General features: G+C 44.1%; 2 protein-coding genes across 2 annotated transcripts in view; both read right to left on the reverse strand.

The window, feature by feature from the left end:
• LOC115109374 (breast cancer anti-estrogen resistance protein 1-like) overlaps positions 1–15,604 on the reverse strand; it is a 127,210-nt gene extending 111,606 nt beyond the window's left edge. The window contains exon 1 of the mRNA XM_065009735.1: positions 15,110–15,604. Coding sequence (XP_064865807.1) covers positions 15,110–15,121 — 12 coding nt within the window. The 5' untranslated portion in view covers positions 15,122–15,604. The remainder of the gene's footprint in view (positions 1–15,109) is intronic.
• Positions 15,605–19,882: 4,278 nt separating this feature from the next.
• Positions 19,883–24,841, reverse strand: part of cfdp1 (craniofacial development protein 1) — a 55,776-nt gene continuing 50,817 nt past the window's right edge. The window contains exon 7 of the mRNA XM_029634200.2: positions 19,883–21,061. Within this exon, the coding sequence (XP_029490060.1) occupies positions 20,968–21,061 (94 nt within the window). The 3' untranslated portion in view covers positions 19,883–20,967. The remainder of the gene's footprint in view (positions 21,062–24,841) is intronic.

Consider the following 24,841-nt stretch of genomic DNA (forward strand, 5'->3'; position numbering starts at 1 on the left):
ATTATCCTTCACAAACCAGGCTTAATCCCGGAACTGGCATTAAAGAAGAGCGTAAGGCACATAAAGGTCGCCCCGCAAGTGGAAAATGGGAGCCGTAATGTTCGGTTAACACTATGGTGCTGCTGATGCAACGTTAGCTGCATTGATGAGGGTTAGGGGGATAGGGGCAGTCCCACACAAAAGGTCACCAAAACCTTTCCCTCTGTTTAGCTCTACAGGTAACTGCCAAAATAAAGGAAACACCAACATAAAGCATCTTAATAGGTTGTTGGCCACCAGTAGCCAGAACTACTTCAATGCACCTTGGCATAGATTCCACAAGTGTCTGGAATTCTATTGGAGGGTTGCGACACCATTCTTCCACGAGAAATTCCATCATTTGGTGCCTTGTTGATGGTGGTGGAAAACGCTGTCTCAGGCTCCGCTCCAGAATCTCCCATAAGTGGTCAGTTGGGTTTAGATCTGGCGGCTGAGACGGCCATGGGATTTGGTTAACATTGTTTTCATGCTCATCAAACTATTCAGTGACCACTCATGCCCTGTGGATGGGGGCATTGTCATCAAAGTCATTTTTATACATGACCTTAAGCATGATGGGATGTTAATTGCTTAATTCACTCAGGAACCACACCTGTGTGGAAGCACCTGCTTTCAATATACTTTGTATCCCTCATTTACACAAGTGTTTCCATTATTTTGGCAGTTATCTGTACAACTCTGCCGTTCTATTCCTCATCTTTTTCACCTTATTTTCTGATATATTTTTTCTCTTTCTCTAAATCCCCAATCAGACATGGCCTAGCTCCCATCAGTAGAAAGGTCAGAGCAGAGAGACAGGGCTCGCTGACAAGGAATGAGACATTTCCACCAAGAGTAGGCTCACATGTCAGGGAAAGGAGATGGGAGAGGTGGGTCATGGAGAGGAGAGTAGGTTAAGGGAGATGTAAGGGGGGTCAGGGGGGGGGGGGGGGGAGTGGGGTAAGGGTGAGGAGAGGGGGGACTGATGGGTCTGATGGTCACACAGAAGAGCAAAGAGAGAGAGCAACACCCCCCCCCCTTCAAATGTAAAGAAAAATACATAAAACAGTCATCCATGGGTTAGTGTATCATCGTAAAACCCATAATGCCGTAATCCATTCTCATTTCCATTATAACACAAAACCACACAAACAGATTTCCCTATACGTTGAATGGTTCAGGCGCACTGAATCAGACGGCACTAAATGTTTGAATTAAAGATGGAAACATAAACCTTAATTTATCTGTCGTAATCCATCAATCACCAGATTGGATCCACTGAGCCTGTGCATGCATTATTCATAATGCATCAGTGATTTAGGAAATGTAAATGCAAATAGCACCTGTAACCTTCACACAGATTACAGGCTCCTTACATGCAGTGGACACAGATTACAGGGTTTCAAAGGGCATGCACGCAGGCAGACAGGCAGACAGGCAGGCAGACAGGCAGACAGGCAGGCAGGCAGACAGGCACGCAGGCAGACAGGCAGACAGACAGACAGGCAGGCAGGCACGCAGACAGACAGGCAGGCAGGCACGCAGGCAGGCAGACAGGCAGACAGGCAGGCAGGCAGACAGACAGACAGACAGGCAGGCAGACAGGCAGGCAGGCAGGCAGACAGGCAGGCAGGCAGGCAGGCAGACAGGCAGGCAGGCAGACAGGCAGGCAGGCAGGCAGGCAGACAGGCAGACAGGCAGACAGGCAGGCAGGCATACAGGCAGACAGGCAGACAGGCAGGCAGACAGGCAGGCAGGCAGATAGGCAGGCAGGCAGACAGGCAGACAGGCAGACAGGCAGGCAGGCAGGCAGACAGGCAGGCAGACAGGCAGGCAGGCAGGCAGGCACGCAGGCAGGCAGACAGGCAGACAGTCAGGCAGACAGGATTCCACTCTATGTGAGTGAACCTACTTTCTGCAGCCCAGTGCTCCTGCTCCCCAGCCTGCTGTGGTGCAGTGGGCTAAGCTGATTACATCTGTTGGACTAGTGCAGTGGTCACCAACCAAAAGCAAGCCGAGATCTACCGCTAAGATTTTTTTTAAACATGACTTAAAACATTTAACATAGACCTAATACATTATTACAGCATATTGGCTATATACCTGGCCTGCCAATATGGTTATTCTCAGACCATATTATATTTAAAAACTTGAGCTTTGATAACAAAATAGGTCAGTTGGTGTAGCACTTGCGAGGCACAACTAGGGCTGTTGCGCTGACCGTATTACCGCCACACTGGCGGTCACGAGTCATGAATGTAGTCAAATTCCACGTGACCGTTTAGTCACAGTAATTAGGCTTCCCCAAACTCTGATGCTGTTGATAGTCAATAAGTAGCCTACCAAACTTGCTAATAGTCTGGTTCTCAGCACGCTATTGTCCCTCTAATCACTCTGACATCAATACAATGTCATTTAAAATCTAATCAAACACTTCATGAGAGCCCATGAGATCATGTTACGCAACATTTCTATAGGCTATGCAAATGCACGAGAAAACAGACTGGTGGCCTCTGCTAAAAATAGGAGGATCCCACCAGCTTTCTATAGGTTAGGCCTACTGTATTTATTTCTCAACTTTCCTAATATTTAGCACATTGCTTGTATTTACAACAGGTGTATAGCCTACCTGGCTGGCATGAAAATGAACCACAGGAAAAGCTTCCTCCCCTCACTATTTAAGTGCATTTATACAGGTGCATGATAATGGTCCATTCTAAAGCAAAACAAAATTCACAAATATATGATTTAGTATATGTAAAGACAAGATTAAATCAAGAATAGACAGATCGGTGACATAATTAGCCTATCAACTTGTGAAATATATACAGTACCAGTCAAAAGTTTGGACACACCTACTCATTCAAGGGTTTTTCTTTATTTTTACTATTTTCTGCATTGTAGAATAATAGTGAAGACATCAAAACTATGCAACAGCACATGGAATCATGTAGTAACCAAAAATGTTTTATTTTATATTTGAGATTCTTCAAAGTAGCCACCCTTTGCCTTGATGACAGCTTGGAATTAGTAGGTGTCCAAACCTTTGACTGGTACTGTATATTTGAGCCCCCCTCGCCCCTCCTCCCTCTCTCCATGCTTCTCTCTCTTCTTCCCCATGCCCCTCTCTTCCCGCTCGTGCTCTTCAGTTGACCCTTTCACTCGCTAGCTCGTCTCTGCTGCCAACAGCTTTGCATTTCAAATGACGATCAATTCTCTGGACCGGCACTGTCCTTCTCTGCCATATTGACTGGCCAATTCCCAGGTAACTAAATCGCTAAGCCCGCCCCTAACTCTGTCGCACGTTGGCGATAGCTTACACATGAGAGCTTGATCGATGGGCGGCCATTAACACTGCCAAGGCAGATCAGCCAGGAGATTTACGAGGCCAGGGATGGGACATTTTTGCAGAAGGAACAGCCAAAACACACACACACTCTCGCCGTCTGTCTGTCTGTCTCACAGCTGCTCAATTTGACCCTCTCTTACCTCAACCGTATTGTATGGAGCTAAACATCTTGCACCAACTATTGCTCATGACACATGCAGTTGCAGTACATCAATCCATAATGTACTCTCATACACCTGCATATGCACATCACACTGACAGTGTGAGGAAACTGAAACCAGGCCTTGAAATGAAAAGATGGCCTGCTTAGATCTCACACTAACGTGTCCCCCATTGACCAATACACTGTATACTGTATCTACAGTCCAAGACATACAGTACCAAGACAATGGAAGAAACTGGAACAAGAAGAAGATGGGACAAACATGGAAATGAGATGGGGATAAGAGAGGGTGGGTGGGTGGAGGAGAGGAGGAGGGAGATGGCCATAAAGACAAATAGTGATGAAGAGAGGAGAGAAGGACAGAGATAGAGAGATAAATAGAGGGAGAGATAGAGGGAGAGATAGAGGGGGGGAGAGCCGCCAATCTATTTGGCATGTGCAGCCACTAGAAAGAGCCAAGAGAATAATAACTAACAGCAGCTCCTGGCTGAGAGAAGGCTGCTGCTGCAGGTCCACTGTCACACAGAGACAGAACAGCATTCTCACACGGTCTCAGAGAAGGTTTCACACACACACACATATACACGCACCCAACTCCATTTTAGCACAATCCTATTCAATACTGAGCATTCCCACACTGAGCATGTACATGAACACATAAGCATGTGCACAAACGTACAAAATGCAAGAGCACCCAGTCCTCCCATAAGATACCATTATCGCACAAATACTGTATAGTGACACAGAGATTGATGGGGGACAGTAGAAGAATATAAGTGTTGCCCTTTACACACTCTCCTCTAAAAACACACATAGGCACACACGAATACTCAATCCTCTTGAAGAGTCCCCTCCCCCCTCCTCTGGAATGTTCCGGCATGCACACAGTCCCATTGGAAGAGAAAATATAAACGCAACATGCAACAATTTTCTATAAGGAAATCAGTCAATTGAAATAAATTCATTAGGCCCTAATCTATGGATTCCACATGACTGTGCAGGGGTGTAGCCATGAGTGGGCCTGGGAAGGCGTAGGCCCACCCACTTGGCAGCCAGGTCCACCCACTAGGGAGTCAGGCCCAGCCAATCAGAATGAGTTTTAAGGGCTTTATTACACACAGAAATACTCATCAGAAACAGGGATGTAACAATTTGTGCACAACATTTGAGAGAAATAAGCTTTTTGTGTGTATGGAACATTTCTGGGATTTTCTTTTCAGCTCATGAAACATGGGACCAACACTTTACATGTTGAGTTTATATGTTGTTCAGTGTAACTAAATAATGGACAGTTGCAATGGATGAAACCTGATGATGGTTTATTTAGTCTAAAATATGCATAGGAAAAAGAGACACTTTTTATATATAATGTTTCAATTGATATTCATATTTCTACCGGTAGCTGTTTGTAGCAGAAATATAATATTTTCTGCTGAGCTGTCAGTTGTAAACAAATGGATGTGTCAGCTGACTGCTGGATTAAGATGCTTCCATAGCTCCAGTGGAAGTGTGTGTGTGTGTGTGTGTGTGTGTGTGTGTGTGCGTGTGTGCGTGAACTTGGAGGGTGAGGGGAGACACCATCACTCTAAGCACAGATAAAAGAATGCCTGAAATCTGCTGAGAGCAGCCAAGCTGGGGAGATCAATGTGTGTGAATGTCTTAGTGTTCATGTGTGTGCGTGCCTGAATGCCTGTGTGCATATGTGCATGCACGTGCATGTGTGTGAATTATAAATAGGCTACATCGATTTGCACTGTAGTATATTTGTCTTTTAACCAGTTCGATGGCTGTGTCCTATTACCAACCCTGTGAGTGTGTGATAATGAATTGTGGACCTATACAGTATACTGAAGATGTACGTGATAGACACAGAAAGGGGAGGGAGGTTGATGGCTTACTGTTGCCCAGGCAACTCACACAAATAGCCAGGGCCTGATCCGGGTTATTGAAATGCATAGGCTTGCCTTCGCACCAATTATTAATATGTATGTGAGCATCATCTATGACAAGCGCCAAATGTCAGGCTTCTGACGGGGATATATCAGAGGGCTGTGGATAAAGCCTATGAAGACGTCCCATTTAACCCCCATATATCCTGCATAGGGTTGCAAAGCTACCGGTAACTTCCTGTAATCTTCAGTAATTTAGGTAATTAACAGAAAATATATGGCAATCTATCGTAACTATGGTCATTTATACTTGAATAACTTCATATTTAATATACATTTTTATTTATCTGTGTCCATATTGTCCATGAGTTTTTAGTAGACAGACCACATGGTTCAAGAGAAAATAGCAGAATTAATGAAAAAAAAGCATCTAATCAACAATGGCATTATTTTCAATTATCCCTGCAACTTGTCCAAATATTGACTTTTTTCTCAGCTGGCAATAGTTTGGAGCCAAAACATTGACAACAAATACATATTGACATATTCGAATAAATAAGTGTAAAAAAAAAGAATAGAAGAAACCCTCATATTAAACACCAATGGTACTCACTAAGTTGATCATTTATATTTAAGATCATTTTGTACAGCTTTGTCATTCTATTTTTAATTTTTAAATAATCTTATTGAATTATTTCCTTTATTTTTTAAAAGTGTTATGGCCACACAGACGGCCAGATATAGTGTAATTACAGCCACCGATGATAATCTAAAGTACCCAAAAGGGCCACTAGATGTCTTGTGATAGGTTACGTAAAATTCTTGAAAGGTACCAGAATTCTTGTAGTTTACTGTTAAAACTATAAATATTCCAGTAATACACCCTCCCTTTGCAACCCTAGTCCATAGCTGCCTGACTACTGGCATGGAGGGAAGGAGAGGGGCGAGAGAGGCTGCAGCTGAGCTGAGATGTGCCCTTGGGGAGACTCAGCTCATGTCAGAGATAGTAATAATCTATAGTGGTGCTTCATTCTCAATTGGCCATATCATGTATTCATGTACACTGAACAAAAATATAAACGTAACATGTAAAGTGTTGGTCACATGTTAAAAAGATCCCAGAAATGTACCCTACGTACAAAAAGCTTATTTCTCTCAAATGTTGTGCACACATTTGTTTACATCCCAGTTAGTGAGCATTTCTCCTTTGCAAATATATTCCATCCACCTGACAGGTGTGACATATCAAAAAGCTGTTTAACCAGCACGATCATTACACAAGTGCACCTTGTGCTGGGGACAATAAAAGGCCATGTCTCACGTTTCGAGGGAGTGTGCAATTGGCATGCTGATTGCAGGAATGTCCACCAGAGCTGTTGCCAGAGAATTTAATGTTAATTTATCTACCATACAATGTCATTTTAGAGAATTTGGAGGTATGTCCAACCAGCCTCACAACTGCAGTCCACGTGTAACCACGCCAGCCCAGGACCTCCACATCCGGCTTCGTCACCTACGTGATCGTCTGAGACCAGCCAACCAGACAGATGATGAAACTGTGGGTTCGCACAACTTAAGAATTTCTGCACAAATTGTCAGAAACTGTCTCAGGGAAGGTCATCTGTGTGCTCATCGTCCTACCAGGGTCTTGACCTGACTGCGGGGATGAATCCCGGTTTCAACTGTACTGGGCAGATGGCAGACTGCATGTATGGCGTCGTGTGGGCGAGCGGTTTGCTGATGTCAACCATGTGGACAGAGTGCCCCATGGTGGCAGTGGGATTATGTTATGGGCAGGCATAAACTACAGACAACGAACATAATTGCATTTTATATATGGCAGTTTGAATGCACAGAGATACCATGACGAGATCCTGAGGCCCATTGTCGTGCCATTCATCCGCCGCCATCACCTCATGTTTCAGCATGATAATGCACGGCCTCATGTCACAATGATCTGTCCACAATTCCTAGAAGCTGAACATTTCCCAGTTCTTCCATGGCCTGCATATTCATTGAGCATGTTTGGGATGCTCTGGATCGACGTTTACGACAGCGTGTTCCAGTTCCCACCAATATCCAGCAACATCGCACAGCCATGGAAGAGGAGTGAGACAACATTTCACAGGCCACAATCAACAGCCTGAAGGAGATGTGTCGCACTGCATAAGGTGGTCACACCAGATACGGACTGGTTTTCTGATCCACGCCCCTACCTGTTTTTAAGGTATCTGTGACCAACAGATGCATATCTGTATTCTTAGTCATGTGAAATCCATAGATTAGGGCCTAATGAATTCATTTCAATTTACTAATTTCCTTATATGAACTGTAACTCAGTAACATTTTTGAAATTGTTGCATGAGCACGTTTATATTTTTGTTCAGTGGATGTAGGGGGGATTAGACAGAGTTGAGCTACCCTTGTTTCTAGGAAACCATACACAAAATGTATCATTTGACCAAATATTTAGGAAGTGGTCATCATTTCAAGTAGTCTGTGAAGGAAGAAACCACATGGAAAAGGTACAAGTGAGGTCAAAATAAACAAATTAATGTATTGTGTAAGAGGTTTCATGATGCTTGTATTTAAACCAAAGTGGATCATTTTAAGATTGTTACATGAGTTGGGGTCTCTATAAGCTTCAATATGAAGTCCTAAAACTAGCATGAAAGTGCCTCCTTGTAGCTGTGTGGGCTAATATACTCATAATGTTTGCCTTGGGGTAAGTTGAGGTGGTGGTAATACTTCATTCAGTACAGAAATTTGTAGGCGGCTAAACTTACCCTGTCCTGTGACACAACAAAAGACCACTTCTGGTAAAGCTATGAGTTCAAATGTAATGTTTAGATGAATTCTGATTATTCCAGGGATACACAACATCCTAAAATATGTAAATATCTTTGTTAGAAAGAATGCTATATTTCCCTTGACGGTGATGCTGAATGTAAAAAATGGCTCAATTTACCCCACTCTCCCCTATTGCATGAATTCATGGAATATTATGAATGCATGTGCATACAGCTGCATGCATTCATTTGGGCTCCCGAGTGGAGCAGAGGTCTAAGGCACTACAAACACCCTGGTTCAATTCTAGGCTGTATCACAACCGGCCGTGCTTGTGAATCCCATAGGGCAGCTCACAGTTGACCCAGCTTCGCCCGGGTTTGGCCAGTGTAGGCCGTCATTGTAAATAATAACTTGTTCTTAACTGACTTACCTAGTTAAATAAAGGTTAAAACAATTACATGTTTTTATTTTTTATGAATGTATACTGTATGTCCATGTGCCAACTTGTACTGTATTTAGGACATGCATATTCCCCAAATGTATGCATCTTTTAAAAAGCATTCTATACTGTCAACTACACTACATGATCACAAGTATGTGGGACTTCCGACAGAGATGGCCGCCTCCCTTCACGTTCTTAGGAAACTATGCAGTATTTTGTTTTTTGATGTATTATTTCTTACATTGTTACCCCAGGAAATCTTAAGTCTTATTACATACAGCCGGGAGGAGCTATTGGATATAAGAGCAACGTCAACTTACCAACATTACGACCAGGAATACGACTTTCCCGAAGCGGATCCTCTGTTTTGTCCACCACCCAGGACAATGGATCAGAACCCAGCAGGCAACCCAAAACAACGGTGCTGCAGAAGGGGCAGACCGAGCAGTCCTCTGGTCAGGCTCCGTAGACGGGCACATTGCGCACCACTCCCTACCATACTACTCGCCAATGTCCAGTCTCTTGACAACAAGGTAGACGGAATCCGAGAAAGAGTTGCCTTCCAGAGAGACATCAGAGATTGTAACGTTCTTTGTTTCACGGAAACATGGCTCACTCGGGATACGTTATCAGAGTCGGTAGCCACCTGGTTTCTTCACGCTGACAGAAACAAACATCTCTCTGGTAAGAAGAAGGGCGGGGGTGTATGCCTTATGCTTAACGAGTCGTGGTGTGATCGTAACAACATACAGGTACTCAAGTCCTTTTGTTCACCTGACCTAGAATTCCTTACAATCAAATGCTGACCGCATTATCTACCAAGAGGAATCTCTTCGATTATAATCACAGTCGTGTATACCCCCCCCCCCCCCTCCCTCCCCCCAAGCAGACACATCGACGGCCTTGAAAGAACGTAATTGGACTCTATGTAAACTGGAAACCACATATCCTGAGGCTGCATTTATTGTAGCTGGGGATTTTAACAAGGCTAATCTGAAAACAAGGCTCCCCAAATTGTATCAGCATATCTAATGCGCGACCTGGCTGGCAAAACTCCGGATCATTGTTATTCTAACTTCAGCGATGCATACAAAGCCCTCCCCCGCCCTCTTTTCGGAAAATCTGACCACGACTCCATTTTGTTGATCCCAGCCTATAGACAGAAACTAAAACAGAAAACGCCCGTGCTCAGGTCTGTTCAACGCTTGTCCGACCAATCGGATTCCACGCTTCAAGATAGCTTCGATCACGTGGACTGGGATATGTTCCGCATAGCGTTGGACAATAACATTGATGAATATGCTGATTCGGTGAGCGTGTTTATTAGAAAGTGCATTGGTGATGTCGTACCCACAGCGACTATTAAAACCTTCTCCAACTAGAAACTGTGGATTGATGGCAGCATTAGCGAGAAAACTGAAAGCGTGAACCACTGCTTTTAATCAGGGCAAGGGGACCGGAAACATGACCGAATACAAACAGTGTAGCTATTCCCTCCACAAGGCAATCAAACAAGCTAAGTGTCAGTATAGAGACAAAGTAGAGTTGCAATTCAACGGCTCAGACACGAGAGGTATGTGGTAGGGTCTACAGTCAATCACGGACTTCAAAAAGAAAACCAGCCCCGTCGTGGACCACAATATCTTGCTCCCAGACAAACTAAACAACTTCTTTGCTCGCTTTGAGGACAATACAGTGCCACTGACACGGCCCGCTACCAAAACCTGTGGGCTCTCCTTCACTGCAGCCAATGTGAGTAAAACATTTAAACGTGTTAAGCCTCGCAGGGCTACCGGCCCAGACGGCATCCCTAGCTGCGTCCTCAGAGCATGCACAGACCAGCTGGCTGGTGTGTTTATGGACATATTCAATCAATCCTTATCCCAGTCTGCTGTTCTCACATGCTTCAAGAGGGCCACCATTGTTCCTGTTCCCAAGAAAGCGAAGGTAACTGAGCTAAATGACTATCGCCCCGTAGCGCTCACTTCCGTCATCATGAAGTGCTTTGAGAGACTAGTCAAGGACCATATCACCTCCACCCTACCTGACACCCTAGACCCACTCCAGTTTGCTTACCACCCCAATAGGTCCACAGACGACGCAATCAGACTGCACACTGCCCTATCCCATCTGGACAAGAAGAATACCTATGTAAGAATGCTGTTAATCGACTACAGCTCAGCATTTAACACCATAGTACCCTCCAAACTCGTCATTAAGCTCGAGACCCTGGGTCTCGACCCTGCCCTGTGCAACTGGGTCCTGGACATCCTGATGGGCCGCCCGCAGGTGGTGAGGGCAGGAAACAACATCTCCACCCCGCTGATCCTCAACACTGGGGCCCCACAAGGGTGCGTTCTCAGCCCTCTCCTGTACTCTCTGTTCACCCATGAATGCGTGGCTATGCACGCCACCAACTCAATCATCAAGTTTGCAGACGACACTACAGTGGTAGGCTTGATTACCAACAACAATGAGCCAGCCTACAGGGAGGAGGTGAGGGCCCTCGGAGGGTCAGGAAAATAACCTCACACTCAATGCCAACAAAACAAAGGAGATGATCGTGGACTTCAGGAAACAGCAGAGGGAGCACCCCCCTATCCACATCGACAGAACAGTAGCGGAGAAGGTGGAAAGTTTTAAGTACCTCGGCGTACACATCACGGACAAACTGAAATGGTCCACCCACAGAGACAGCAGGGTGAAGAAGGAGGCTGAGGTTGAAAACACTCACAAACTTCTACAGATGCACAATCGAGAGCATCCTGCCGTATCACCGTCTGGTCCGGCAACTGCTCCGCCCACCTTCGTAAGGCTCTCCAGAGGGTAGTGAGGTCTGCACAACGCATCACCGGGGGCAAACTACCTGCCCTCCAGGACACCTACACAAGGACAACAACCACCCGAGCCACTGCCGCTATCATCCAGAAGGCGAGGTCAGTACAGGTGCATCAAAGCTGGGACCGAGAGACTGAAAAACAGCTTCTATCTCAAGGCCATCTGACTGTTAAACAGCCATAACTAACATTGAGTGGCTGCTGCCAACATACTGACTCACCTCTAGCCACTTTAATAATTAAAAATTGGATGTAATAAATGTATCACTAGCCACTTTAAACAATGCCACTTAATATAATGTTTACATACCCTACATTACTCATCTCATATGTATATACTGTACTCTATACCATCTACTGCATCTTGCCTACGTCGTTCGGCCATCGCTCATCCATCTATTTTTATGTACATATTCTTATTCATTCCTTTACACTTGTGTGTATGAGGTAGTTGTTGTGAAATTGTTAGATTACTTGTTTGATATTACTGCATGGTCGGAACTAGAAGCACAAATATTTCGCTACCCTCGCATTAACATCTGCTAACCATGTGTATGTGACAAATAACATTTTATTTGACCTGCGTGCTTTTGATGGTGTTTGATGGGGTTGAGGTCAGGGCTCTGTGCAGGCCAGTCAAGTTTATCCACACCGATCTAGACAAACCATTTCTGTATGGACCTTGATTTGTGCACGGGGGCATTGTCATGCTGAAACAGGAAAGGGCCTTCCCCAAACTGTTGCCACAAAATTTGGAACACAGAATAGTCTAGAATGTCATTATATGCTGTAGCGTTAAGATTTTCCTTCACTGGAACTAAGGGGCCTAGCTCGAACCATGAAAAGCAGCCCCAGACCATTATTCCTCCTCCACCAACTTTACAGTTGGCATTATACATTGGGGCAGGTAGCGTTCTCCTGGCATCTGTCAAACCCAGATTCTGTCAGACTGCCAGATGGTGAAGCGTGCTGGCATTGTGCATGGTGATCTTAGGCTTGTGTGTGGCTGCTCGGCCATGGAAACCCATTTCATTAAGCTCCTGACGAACAGTTCTTGTGTTGACGTTGCTTCGTAGTGAGTATTGCAACTGAGGACAGACGATTTTTACACATTACGCACTTCAGCGGTCCTGTTCTGTGAGCTTGTGTGGCCTATCACTTCGCGGCTGAGCTGTTGTTGCTCCTAGACGTTTCTACTTCACAATAACACTAGCTCTAGCTGGGCAGAAATTTGACGAACTGACTTGTTGGAAAAGTGGCATTCTTTGACGGTGCCACATTGAGAGACACTGAGCTCTTCAGTAAGGCCATTCTACTGCCAATGTTTGTCAATGGAGATTGCATGGGTGTGTGCTCGATTTCACACACCTGTCAGCAATGGGTGTTGCTGAAATAGTCTAATCCACTAATTTGAAGGGGTGTCCACATACTTTTGTATATAAAGTGTAGCACGCTATCTACAGTGGCATTAACAGAAAACACTGGGGAAAAACTGCTATTGACGCTATTATATTCTACTTATAGTAAATGTACAGCATGCTGTAAGCAAGCTATCAGTTAATCAGTGATTTACAAATAACAAATGTTAAATCCATAATATCAAAGGAGGAATGACTAAAAAGCCACAGATATGATTGGTGAATGACATGGTGTTTAGCATCTAAGCCTTGCAGCATTGGAGCATTGGGACCCCTGCTACTACTGGCACTTCCTGTTCACCTAAGCATGCTTAACTCTAAGGCCTGATCCCATGCAAACATCAGTTTAATTTCCCCCATAATATGGTTGACTGGAGGAATTAATACATCAAATACATCAGGAGGAAACTCTCCACAGGGACTCCCAGTCTATTAGAATTTTGGCAGGCCAACGAGGAAATACACCCATCACCCAAGCAACAACATTGGATGCTTTGACAAATCTGCACTCCCAAAAAATAATACACAGAATCAAATGGATAGCAGACGTTATACTGAAAGCTATAATGTTGAAATAACAATGGTATTACACTATTACTGAAAGAATAATAGTGTACAAATGAAAACAATCTGTTGGACACCAGCCATCTTCCAAAGAACCCCCATTTCTAACATGATTTCTATAGGAAATCTTGAATAACACCTACGCAATGGAAAAGTCCACTGGATTGGGTGGACAGTCACACCCAAGTGACGTGTGATGTTGATTTCCCAGTGACGTATTAGGCAGCCAGGTGAAAGGACTCAGACTGGTTGGCATGAGGTGCTGGGTTTAGTCATGGCGTTCATGAGACTTGTCATCCTGCATGCACAGAGAACAGCTGTTGCCATCATGCCCAGGCCCCAAGACATGGGAACTGCAATCTGGACTGTGTTTGTTGAATACAGTGCAGAGTATATCTAACTGAGGGTGAAACATACATTAAAAACCAAACCAACAACCCCCACAAGCTGAAACTGTGTACAGTCTTACTCAAGACAATAACACATAGCCTAATACACTGATTCATAATGTGCAGTACCATTGGCTCAAACACTCTGCAAAACAAACAAGGAAGTAAAGGTTGTCCATTACATCGGTCTAATGGCATGAGGCTAGTTAGCATAGGTGATAATGTTATATATCCAGATGATCTACAGGCAAAGAGGCAGTATACAGTGTATCTCAGTGTATAGGAAACAACTCTGTAATCAGCCCTTCGCTGTCCCGAGGAAAACTAGCATATATTTCAGTGTTCGTAGAAGTGTGACTTGCAGCACATTCTACTCCCTAAACCTGACATGGGGAAAACAATGAGCTCTGAATTTCAATAATCATGATTTTTTTTTAAACTCGGCACAAACTGGTGGGGTTGAGATGCGTAATTGCAGAAGGATGCTTCCCATAGGTTACAGCATGCCGTTTCAGATATCTGTGTGCATAATAACACATGCCAAGCTAGATAGAACAGTACTTGCCGAAGGAGACCTGAGTCATGGCAATATCTACAATACACAAGTCCAATAAACATCAAAGGATGGAACTGTTACCTTTTGTTATTATTAGTGGGGTACAATTTTTAGTTTTTTTAGTTTTACTGATTTGCAGGCTGTTGGTTTAATGGTAGACTGCTGGCAAACCAACAGAAGACAACAGAATGAAAAACACAACTGCATATCCTGGTCACATGAAGCATTAAGTGTCCAATACCAATTATTTTGGCATTACACTCAAAATATAGCCTACGGGTGGTAACATAATTGCAGTAAAGGTTTAACCTAATACTTTGCAACTGACAAAACTCAGGCTGCAACGTTGGCACTACTATGCCCATCCCAGTCAAATGTGACCGGTTGACAAGAACAGCCTGCCAGACCAGCAAGCAGTGTGTGTTAGGCCTTGCACGCCTAGTGTGTACATTTTAACAAATGATAAAAAAAAAAGTGAAAATAAATATAAATAAGTTATATCATTATAACAGTGGAAGTGCAATGATAACACAAAGTAACTGCCTTAGCAGCAAAAGGAAATGACACTTGGCAATGGCAATATTGTATTGCTGACATCTCTTTGTAGGCAGCGAAAGTTCATGCCAGATGTAACATCATTACATGGTTGTCTTGCAATAGAGGATTTAAATAGTAACCTTTAAATAACACTTACCGGAACAGACATTATGTGATGTGTTGTTAGAGTAGGCTATGCCTCTTTTTGACTACAACAAAAAAATGTATAGGTTATTTAATTAATAAGCTGTAGGGTACTTTTTCAACAACAGCAAAAAAGCTATTTTCTTCAGGACGCCTTCGATGTCAGCCTTTATTCCATGTTTTTCCTTTAAAATGCATCTACATCAGTGTCAGTTCTCCGTTCCGGTTGAGTTGGGAATAAATGTCAGGGATATGGTGGGATTTTCCAAGCTAGGAGCAGCCCACCAAATGCGGCGCAGTCCAGCTCATGAACGTCCAGAGCTCCCGTCTCCAACACACCGTAAACACTCTCCTCTTGTTCTTCTATGTCACGTTTCGTTAATTTTCCCAATAATCCAATGTAAAATATATATTTTTAATCGCAACTTTGCGTTCAGTGTCAAACAGAATGAAAAAAGATTGTCTCCAGTCTTGCGCCTGCTGCGTGTATCACTGCTGCGTGTATCACTGCTGCTGCACGAAAGACCGCTGCGCTCTATACGGTTCTAATGGAACCGTCAAGTTTTGTTTAAAGGGATGGTCTCCCGTTTTCCACCATCAAAAAGAAGAGGCAGCAATAAGATGAAGGTTTTTTTCGTGATAAGGCCTGCCCTACCTTATCATGTTAAACTCATGCTCTCCTAAATAAATGTATTGAAATATAAGCAGAATCATTTCTGAGCTCCCCATGGTTGCCACTTAAAGGGAATGTCTACATTGTCGTCGGCTATCGTGGGTGAATTGTCCAATAGGCCAAGATACACTTATGGTCATGTATCCACATCTGAAGGTTAGGATGTTGTCAAATGTATTGCACCAATTAATGTGAAGTTTAATAAATGGAAAATATACCTATACAATAAAGTGGCCTAGGTTGAAGTGTAGGTTTCTTTTGAAGTGATTTTGGGACACCTTTTGCACAAATCACCTTATGCACTACTCTATGATCAGCCTCTCTCCAAATGCATAAATTAACACTATGGACCATAAAAAGCATTTTCATGGTAGGAGATAAGTTGTGCTAAGAAACAATGACAGTGTACAGGCAACACCTCAGAGAAGGTTTTAGTAAAAATGCATTGTGCGACTTTTTATGAAGATGTATGACCCCTTTAATTATCCGGACTAAATAACAGTCAGTTTGATGCATTGGGAGACATAACATTATAAGCCTTGTTATAAGACATAATGGCTCAAATATGCTTATAACAACTTATAAAGAAGTGTTACCAAAGCCTCTACCAGAGCTTTTAGTGTTTGGATAGCAGGGAGGGGAAGGCATCCGGACCATTTGCTCCTGCTGTTATTTGAGATTCTTGTGTCAGTGATTATAATTATCCTCCCAAAGGTGTTGGCTTTTTAAAATCAACTTCTTGGTTTGAAACGATGGTATTTGGTGACAGACAGCTACACATGCCTAGAGGTGAAGACGGGAAATGTGTGTCAGATATATCAGGCATTCCTAGCGGCAACCTAAGGCTCAGTCTTATTATAGTGTGATAAAACCAACTGTAACCTTTAACCCTATATGTGGAAAACCACTGGGGGCCTCTTTTAGGGGTTAAATTGGGATTTTATAGGAGTTTAAGCCAGGGTCAGAGTGTGGGTAAAGATTTGCGTTTCAAGTTAATGTAAGGTTTGAAATTAGGGTTAAAGGTTACAGTTGGTTTTTCACACTATAATAAGACTTCCTTCCCTTGACAAAAGCACAGCAACTGTATATAATCTAAATCGTTGTTTCCCAGCCAACTCTCTCTTCCATACTCCTTTAACCTGTTCTTTATCCATCCTCTGTGCCTTTCTTACAATCTATTTTTACGTCACGGTCAAGCACAGGTTGTGCAGATGAGAATAGTTCAACTACCACCTACATACAAGGGAGGTGAGAGGTGAACAGTGGTCAAGTTAAACTGAGCATAAGAAACGGTGACACAGTGAGTGAGTTTAAAAGGCATTTGCAGGGTAACAGCATGGGGGAAGTGAGCAGTCTGTGTAGGAAAGAGACAAGGCATTTGCAGGGTAACAGCATGGGGGAAGTGAGCAGTCTGTGTAGGAAAGAGACAAGGCATTTGCAGGGTAACAGCATGGGGGAAGTGAGCAGTCTGTGTAGGAAAGAGACAAGCTGGGAGAATTACTTGGGGCTCCCAAAGTCACTTAACCATCCAAGAGAAGTAACAGAAAAGAAATAAGGGCAGAAGGTGTATTTGACTAAAAATGAGGATGACTTGCTCTCCACAGCTCTGGAGAGTGCACTGGTCTCTCTCTCGGAGTGTGTGTGGGTGGGTGCGGGAGCAATTGACTAAAAATGAGGATGACTTGCTCTCCACAGCTCTGGAGAGTGCACTGGTCTCTCTCTCGGAGTGTGTGTGGGTGGGTGCGGGAGCAATTGACTAAAAATGAGGATGACTTGCTCTCCACAGCTCTGGAGAGTGCACTGGTCTCTCTCTCGGAGTGTGTGTGGGTGGGTGCGGGAGCAATTGAATAAAGATGAGGATGACTGCTCATCTGCTTAGTCTGCGAGAAAGAGAAAGGAGAGAGAGAGAGCGAGAGAGAGAGAGAGAGGAGCAAGGGAGACAGAGGTGTGTGTAACAGCAGTGTAGAATAAATCATGCAGGCCACTGCAGGCCTAGTTTCAGCTGTGGTGGGTGCTGGTGTTGGTGTAGGAGCCTGTACAGAAATGTCAAATAAAATGTTATTAATCACATGCTTCGTAAACAGGTGTAGACTAACAGTGAAATGCTTACTTACTTCCCTACAATGCAGAGTGAGAATAGAGAAATAATAGAAAGGTAATAATACTGTAAATACACAATGAGTAACAATAACGTGGCTATATACACAAGGTACCAGTTCCGAGTCAATGTGCGGAGGAATAAGATCATTGAGGAAGATAATGTACGTACATATAACTAGGACTAAAGTGACTAGGCAACAGAATAGATAATAAACAGAGGCAGCAGCGTATGTTCAATGCATATAGTCCGGGTAGCCATTTGGTTAACTATACTGAACAAAAATATAAAACAGAACATGTAACTGTTGGCCCATGTTTCATGAGCTGAAATAAAAAATCACAAAAAGCTTATTTCTCTCAGATTTGGTGCACACATTTGTTTACATACCTTTTAGTGAGCATTTCTCCCTTTCCAAGATAATCCAGCCATCTGACAGGTGTGGCATATCCCAGGACCTCACATTCGGCTTCTTCACCTGCGGGATCGTCTGAGACCAGCCACCCAGACAGCTGATGAAAGTATTTCTGTATTTCTGTCTGTAATTAAGCACTTTTGTGGGGGGGAAATAATTCTGATTTCCTGGGACTTGCTCCCAAGTGGGTGTGGGCCTATGCCCTCCCAGGCCCACCCATAGCTGCACCCTTGCCCAGTCATGTGAACTCCATAGATTAGGCCGTCATTTATTTATTTCTATTGACTGGTTTCCTTATATGAACTGTACCTCAGTAAAGTTGTTGGGTTTATATTTAACTAGCTATTTAGCAGTCTTATGGCTTGTGGGTAGAAGCTGCTCAGGGTACTCTTGGTTCCAGACTTGCAACAAAATCAAATCAAATCTTATTGGTCACATACACGTGTTTAGCAGATGTTATTGCGGGTGTATCGAAATGCTTGGCATCGGTACCCCTTTCCGTACAGTAGCAGAGAGAATAGTCTATGATTTGGGTGGCTATAGTCTTTTACAATTTGTAGGGCCTCCCTCTGGGCCGTACGCACTACCCTCTGTAGCGCCTTGCGGTTGGAGGCCATGCCATACCAAGTTGCCATAACAAGTCAAGATGCTCTCAATGGTACAGCAGTATAACTTTTTGAGGATCTCAGGGCCCATGCCAAATCTTTTCAGCCTCCTGAGGGGGAAGAGGCCCTATTCATGACTGTGTTTGTGGACCATGATCGATCCTTAGGGATGTGGACAGCGAGGAACTTGAAGCTCTCTACCTGCCCCGTCAATGTGAAATGTGCCAGTGATGAAGCAGAAATGTAATGCAGGAAGCACATATGCACTGGGGAGCCTGCTGCCTGCCTCCTACATCGGCCTACATAGCCTATAGGACAGAATAACCTGCATCCAATATGCAACTGTTTGTGTACTGTACGTGAGTGTGTTTCTGCATGTCTCTGCAGGCTTTTCATGTGTACTCTCCCTGCTATAGTACAGTACACAGGATCTCTTTATCTAAACCGGCTTATATAAAATATAGAGTAAGCTTTCGTCTGGTTATCAGAACAAACAAACAAATGTACTGAGTGAGTGAGTACCCATGGGGATGCAGGGTGGATCCCTATAACTATGTAATATAAACAAGTCAATTCCCCTCTTATGAAGGATGCACAGGCTTCTCCTCCTGTCCCCTCCAAACACTCAGGCAGGAAACACAGAAGCAGTGAGTGGAGGGGGCCTGGATACAGAGGAAATGAGGTTGAGAGATACCGTGTGAGTGGTGGAGTCCTCTGACCTCCTTATTTAAGGCATAGCAGAGTGGGTAAGACGGGAGGGATGGGGGATGGGGTTAGGGGTGTAGGACCTAGGGGGGTGAGGGAGAGGGCAACAGTTGCATTAGGGGAAGAGGGGGCAGGGAGGAACAGGTTATGGTGTAATTGTAGTGTTTCTGGAGACAGTTGTCTGGAGAAGGGAAAAGCCTTGGAAGGGGGAAGAGGAAGGCTGGAATAAGGCCTTGGGGAGGTCAGGGGTACAAATGAGCAAAACAATACCATCTGTACGAAAACAACAATTTCAAACCAAATAGCGTGCTTTATTCAATGTTATACAGTTGACACGGTACAGTACCAGGATAACAACATAACACAAGTCCAAATTCTGACGTAATAATACGAGACGTTATTATTCAGACACACTTGAAGCCCATTCATTTAACAACCTGTAACTAAAAATAAAGTCCCTGAATTAGCCTGTCTGTGTGAGTGTCTGTTACTGAACAACCATAAAATGACCTTGTAATAGGAGCTGTGTCATTACGTTGGGAGAACAGTAGCTGAGGAAACGCTCAGTGATCCTCTCCCCTCTTAGCTCAGGTTTAAGAAGCAGCTAAGCTGACATGTTCATGAAACATAGACCTTTCATCTTGCATCATGTCAGAAACTGTGATAGTTATTGGTATAACTAAGGTACATCAGAGTGAGACAAATCTTTCTCCTCAGATTAGCTGGAACTTATCCAGAGAAGTGCAGTCCGCACAACAGGGAGGTGAAATGCAACTTTAACTCTTCCAATGAACAGCACACCAACCCGAATCACTGCAGGAGATGTGGAGCGATGGCACAAATATCTGAGCAGTGTGTGGATTCTTCCTCTCTTCCCCTCTCAAGTCAATGCCAATAACGACTGATACAGAGTTCAGGGTGTGGAATCATGACTGTGCTGCTCATTCTCCTCTTCTCACTCCTGGAATGCTTTCCATTTTTTTCTTCATCCTGGTGATGATGTTGACAAATGTTCAGTACAGGAACACCCACACAGCCATGTGCTGAGGTAAGCATGTTAACACTGCCAACACACCTCTTATAGAGGTAGGAAGACACAGTCAGGGGTCTGAGTCTAGGTGATTCGGGTCACACGCAGGTCCAGGAACAGATGGAGGTGTAATGAGAGTGCTGTGTGTAGATTGGGAGTGTGAAATCTGACGCAGGTCCAAAAACAGCAGGTAGCAGGTACTGTCGGGCCATTCCAAACACATGGGCAGTCCAGAGGCCAAGTACTGGGAAGAGAAAACACGGGAGGGAACTGGGCAGGCATGTTCAGAGTGGTGCGCGCGCATGTGTCACAATTGTTAGCGTACCTCTCCTCTATTATTCCTTGTCATCGCTTCATGATGTTGCCGAGACGTACTTTCTTTTCCTGCTCAAACTGCCGGTGGTCAACTCTCTGCAGGAAATTCTTTCTCTCCACATACCTAAAGCCCAACAAACACAGAAAATATAATTACTAACACACATAAACATCCAGCAGGAGATATTACAAAGCAGGCACGCAAACACACTGCTCCTATAAACAGCCGTTCTGGGACAAGCATGTTACGCAAGGTCCTGGCTCATTGTTATAGTGAACACCTGATAGCATGTTAGCACTAAGTGCGCACACAAAAGTAAATTAGTTGATTAACAACTCTCTAACTTATGACAAGCATCTTCGTCACACAAATGCAAGTTTAGTTATCAATACCTCAACTATTCAAGTGTCAACTACAACAGTGTGATGAAGATGAGTGTAATGAATCCCTAGGTGGTAAGACAGAGGGGCTGTAAGTTTCCCCAATGGCTGTTTAACTCTTCTTACCCAGCAGGAGCTAGGAAAGTAGCTCTTCCCATATTTTTTCCTTTTCCTTCTCTCTCTAAGCACTGCCTCTGCCTAGCACACTAGGATCCATATCTCTACACACAAGGGACAGTTTGAATGAAATACACCACTGTACCCACAGTTATCCTCTAAACCCAAACCCGTTCCCAGAGATAGGAAGAAGCCAGCTCACACCCACCACTGGTTGTTCACTGGCCCTAGATCAGAGAGAGGGAGGCCTCATCACTGGCCCCCCAGTCTGTGTGTGACCCCCATGGGAGAGCCGGCCCAGGGCGTATCCCGACTATGGGGCTGTCTGGAGCTCCAAGAACAGTTCTGCGGCCTCCCAGCGTGGCCCAGTGGACCGCCTACTGCAGTCTCTTGCTCAGGCCCCTGGCCTCCGAACCCTATAGACTGACTCCCTCCACACAACCACATCCCTCCCAAAGAGATGGAAAAACACGGGAGAAATTGAGGTACTCGGAGAAAGCAGCAATTTAGCTGTCGGACGGGTTGTATTTCTGAACCTTCTAAACTACGGTCTTTACTTCATCTCACCACTGTCTAGAGAGGCTGAATATAGAGTGAGACGGTCTCCTCTCTCATATCTTATACTGTAACACAGACACAGTGGTGGGTAGTGTGACATCTCTGCCTGCATGGTTATGAGCCTCCTCTACTCTCAGCAGGCAGTGACGGAGTTAATCATCCCAATGTTACTAGGGCTGCTCTTAGCAACGGGCAATGATGTCATGCTAGATTAGCATCCCCAAGGGAGTATGAACCCCCCAAGTGCCTAGCTCTAGTGTAGACAAAAACATGGGATTGGAGAAATTAGAGAGCTAGCTCCCACCTCACACTGAGGGGCGCTGGGTAGCCATGGAGACAGTTGCAGGCTGGGTAATTATAATGACTGTGTAATTATGATACCCCCAAGACATGCTAACCTCCCCTGCTATTGGGAATGGTGAGAGGTTAGCATGTCTTGGAAGTATGATCTTTGACCCTCTAACTTTCTCACCCATCATTATTAACAATTCATTCATAATTATCCGTAACCATGGTAGCATCCACATTAAATTAATGTAGAAGTGTTTAGGAACATATAATATTCTTATTTATAATATAAAGTGAAAAGACCATTAATTTTTATTGGGCACAAAATAATCTGAAACAACCAAAATGAGCTGCAAATGCATCCATCAAGTTTGTAGTGTGACAAACTTAATGTAATCTTTGCGTGCTAAGAATATGGGACAAAATACTAAACTTTTGACTACTTTATTTATAAAAATCTTTAATAATTTTGACCCCTAGCTTTTCAAAAAAGTATTACTTGTTAAAATAAATCTCTTTCTCTGAACAATTGTATTAGTATAAAATAATATACACTGAGTGCACAAAACATTAGGAACACCTTCCTAATATTGAGATGCACCTCCTTTTGCCCTCAGAACAGCCTCAATTCATCAGTTATGGACTCTAAAAGGTGTCAAAAGCGTTCCACAGGGATGCTGGCCCATGTTGACTCCAATGCTTCCCACAGTTGCGTTAAGATGGCTGGATGTCCTTTGAGTGGTGGACCATTCTTGATACACACGGGAAACTAATGTGAGTGAAAAACACAGCTGCGCTGAAGTTCTTGACACACTCAAACCAGTGCGCCTGGCACCTACTACCATACCCCGTTCAATGTTTTGTATCGCCCATTCACCTTCTGAATGGCACACATACACAGTCCATGTCTCAATTGTCTCAAGGCTTAAAAATCCTTCTACAACCTGTCTCCTCCCCTTCATCTACACCAATTGATGTGGATTTAACAGGAGACATCAATAAGGGATCACAGCTTTCACCTGGTCAGTCTGTCATGTTCCGAATGTTTTCTACACTCAGTGTAATTTCCCTTTTTTTTTTTGCAAACAATATAGCTCTGTATTTGAATGATTTATTTTATAGAATCATTATTGCTCATCTTTATCAACGATGTCAATCATTTCAGACCCCAATGTATATCACCTGACACCTCACAGTCACCAGTCAGCAAAATATGGAGACCCTGTTGATGATGTCATGACTTCACCGTCGGCCTATCTGACAGAATTAGGTCATCTGATTCTGCGCCCATATTTTCCACCCAATCTACATATGACCACTTTGTTATAATTTGGTATCTTTCATTTCTCCGTCATATGTTCTGCACAAAGCAGGTCACCTTCCTATGGGGGAACACTTGAACTTGGCCTAAATGTGTCATACACCTCAAGGTGACTTCAGTTTACAGTGGTAGATGAGACAGACATATAGCGTGCTGAGTAGTTGTTGTCTACACACATGACTTTTGAGTGCAACACTCCAGAGTTCCCCTCAGGTCTCACTGTCAGTAATGTCGGGCACTGATGTTGGGCCATTAAGCCTGACTCGTAGTCAGCGTTCCAATTCATTCCAAAGGTGTTCAATGGAGTTAAGGTCAGGGCTCTGTGCAGGCCAGTCACGTTCTTCCACACCGATCTCGACAAACCATTTCTGTATGGACCTCACCATGTGCACGGAGCCATTGTCATGCTGAAACAGGAAAGGGCCTTCCCCAAACTGTTGCCACAAAGTTGGAAGCACAGAATAGTCTAGAATGTCATTGCATGCTGTAGCGTTAAGATTTCCCTTCACTGGAACTAAGGGGCCTAGCACGAACCATGAAAAACACCCCCAGACCATTATTCATTCCATAACCACTTCTTCCACATACTTTTGGTCATGTTTGTATTTGTTTTTTTTTTTTTTTTTTTAACTAGGCAAGTCAGTTAAGAACAAATTCTTCTTTACAATGACAGCCTACCCAGGCCAAACCCGGACGACGCTGGGCCAATTGTGTGCCGCCCTATGGGACTCCTGAATAACGGCCGGATGTTATATAGCCTGGATGGAGTGTATCCGTTCATATCCAAGGTGGGCAGTGAATATGTATCACTTTAGTGTACAGTAGGTGTTTGCCAATAGTCCTGTGGTTGGCTGCCCTGAAACACTCACATGTACAGAAAACACTCACTGCATACAAAAGGAACATAGGGCAAAAGCTTCTGTGTATGTGAGTGGTTTCAATAATGTGTCCAAAAAAAGATTTACAACCTGCTCTAGACTGTGTTTTGCCGTCTCTGCTCATTAGCTTGCCTGTGACGCAGGAGGAGAATGGACCAGCAGCCAGGCTGCACGGCTCATCAGTCAGACAAAGATGAGGATGGAGATAAGACGGGGAGAGAAAGATGGAGGGGGGACTGTTAAATGACTCATCTGTTCAACAGTAACCTTTAGGAAAGAATAATGCTACTGCAGGGCCTCTGACAGCAGAGGGAAAATCCTGCCTGTGCTGGGAGAGGAAAGGGAGATGGACGCCAGTGGA

This window comes from Oncorhynchus nerka, linkage group LG25, assembly GCF_034236695.1.
Source record: "Oncorhynchus nerka isolate Pitt River linkage group LG25, Oner_Uvic_2.0, whole genome shotgun sequence".
In the NCBI taxonomy this organism is placed as follows: Eukaryota; Metazoa; Chordata; class Actinopteri; order Salmoniformes; family Salmonidae; genus Oncorhynchus; species Oncorhynchus nerka.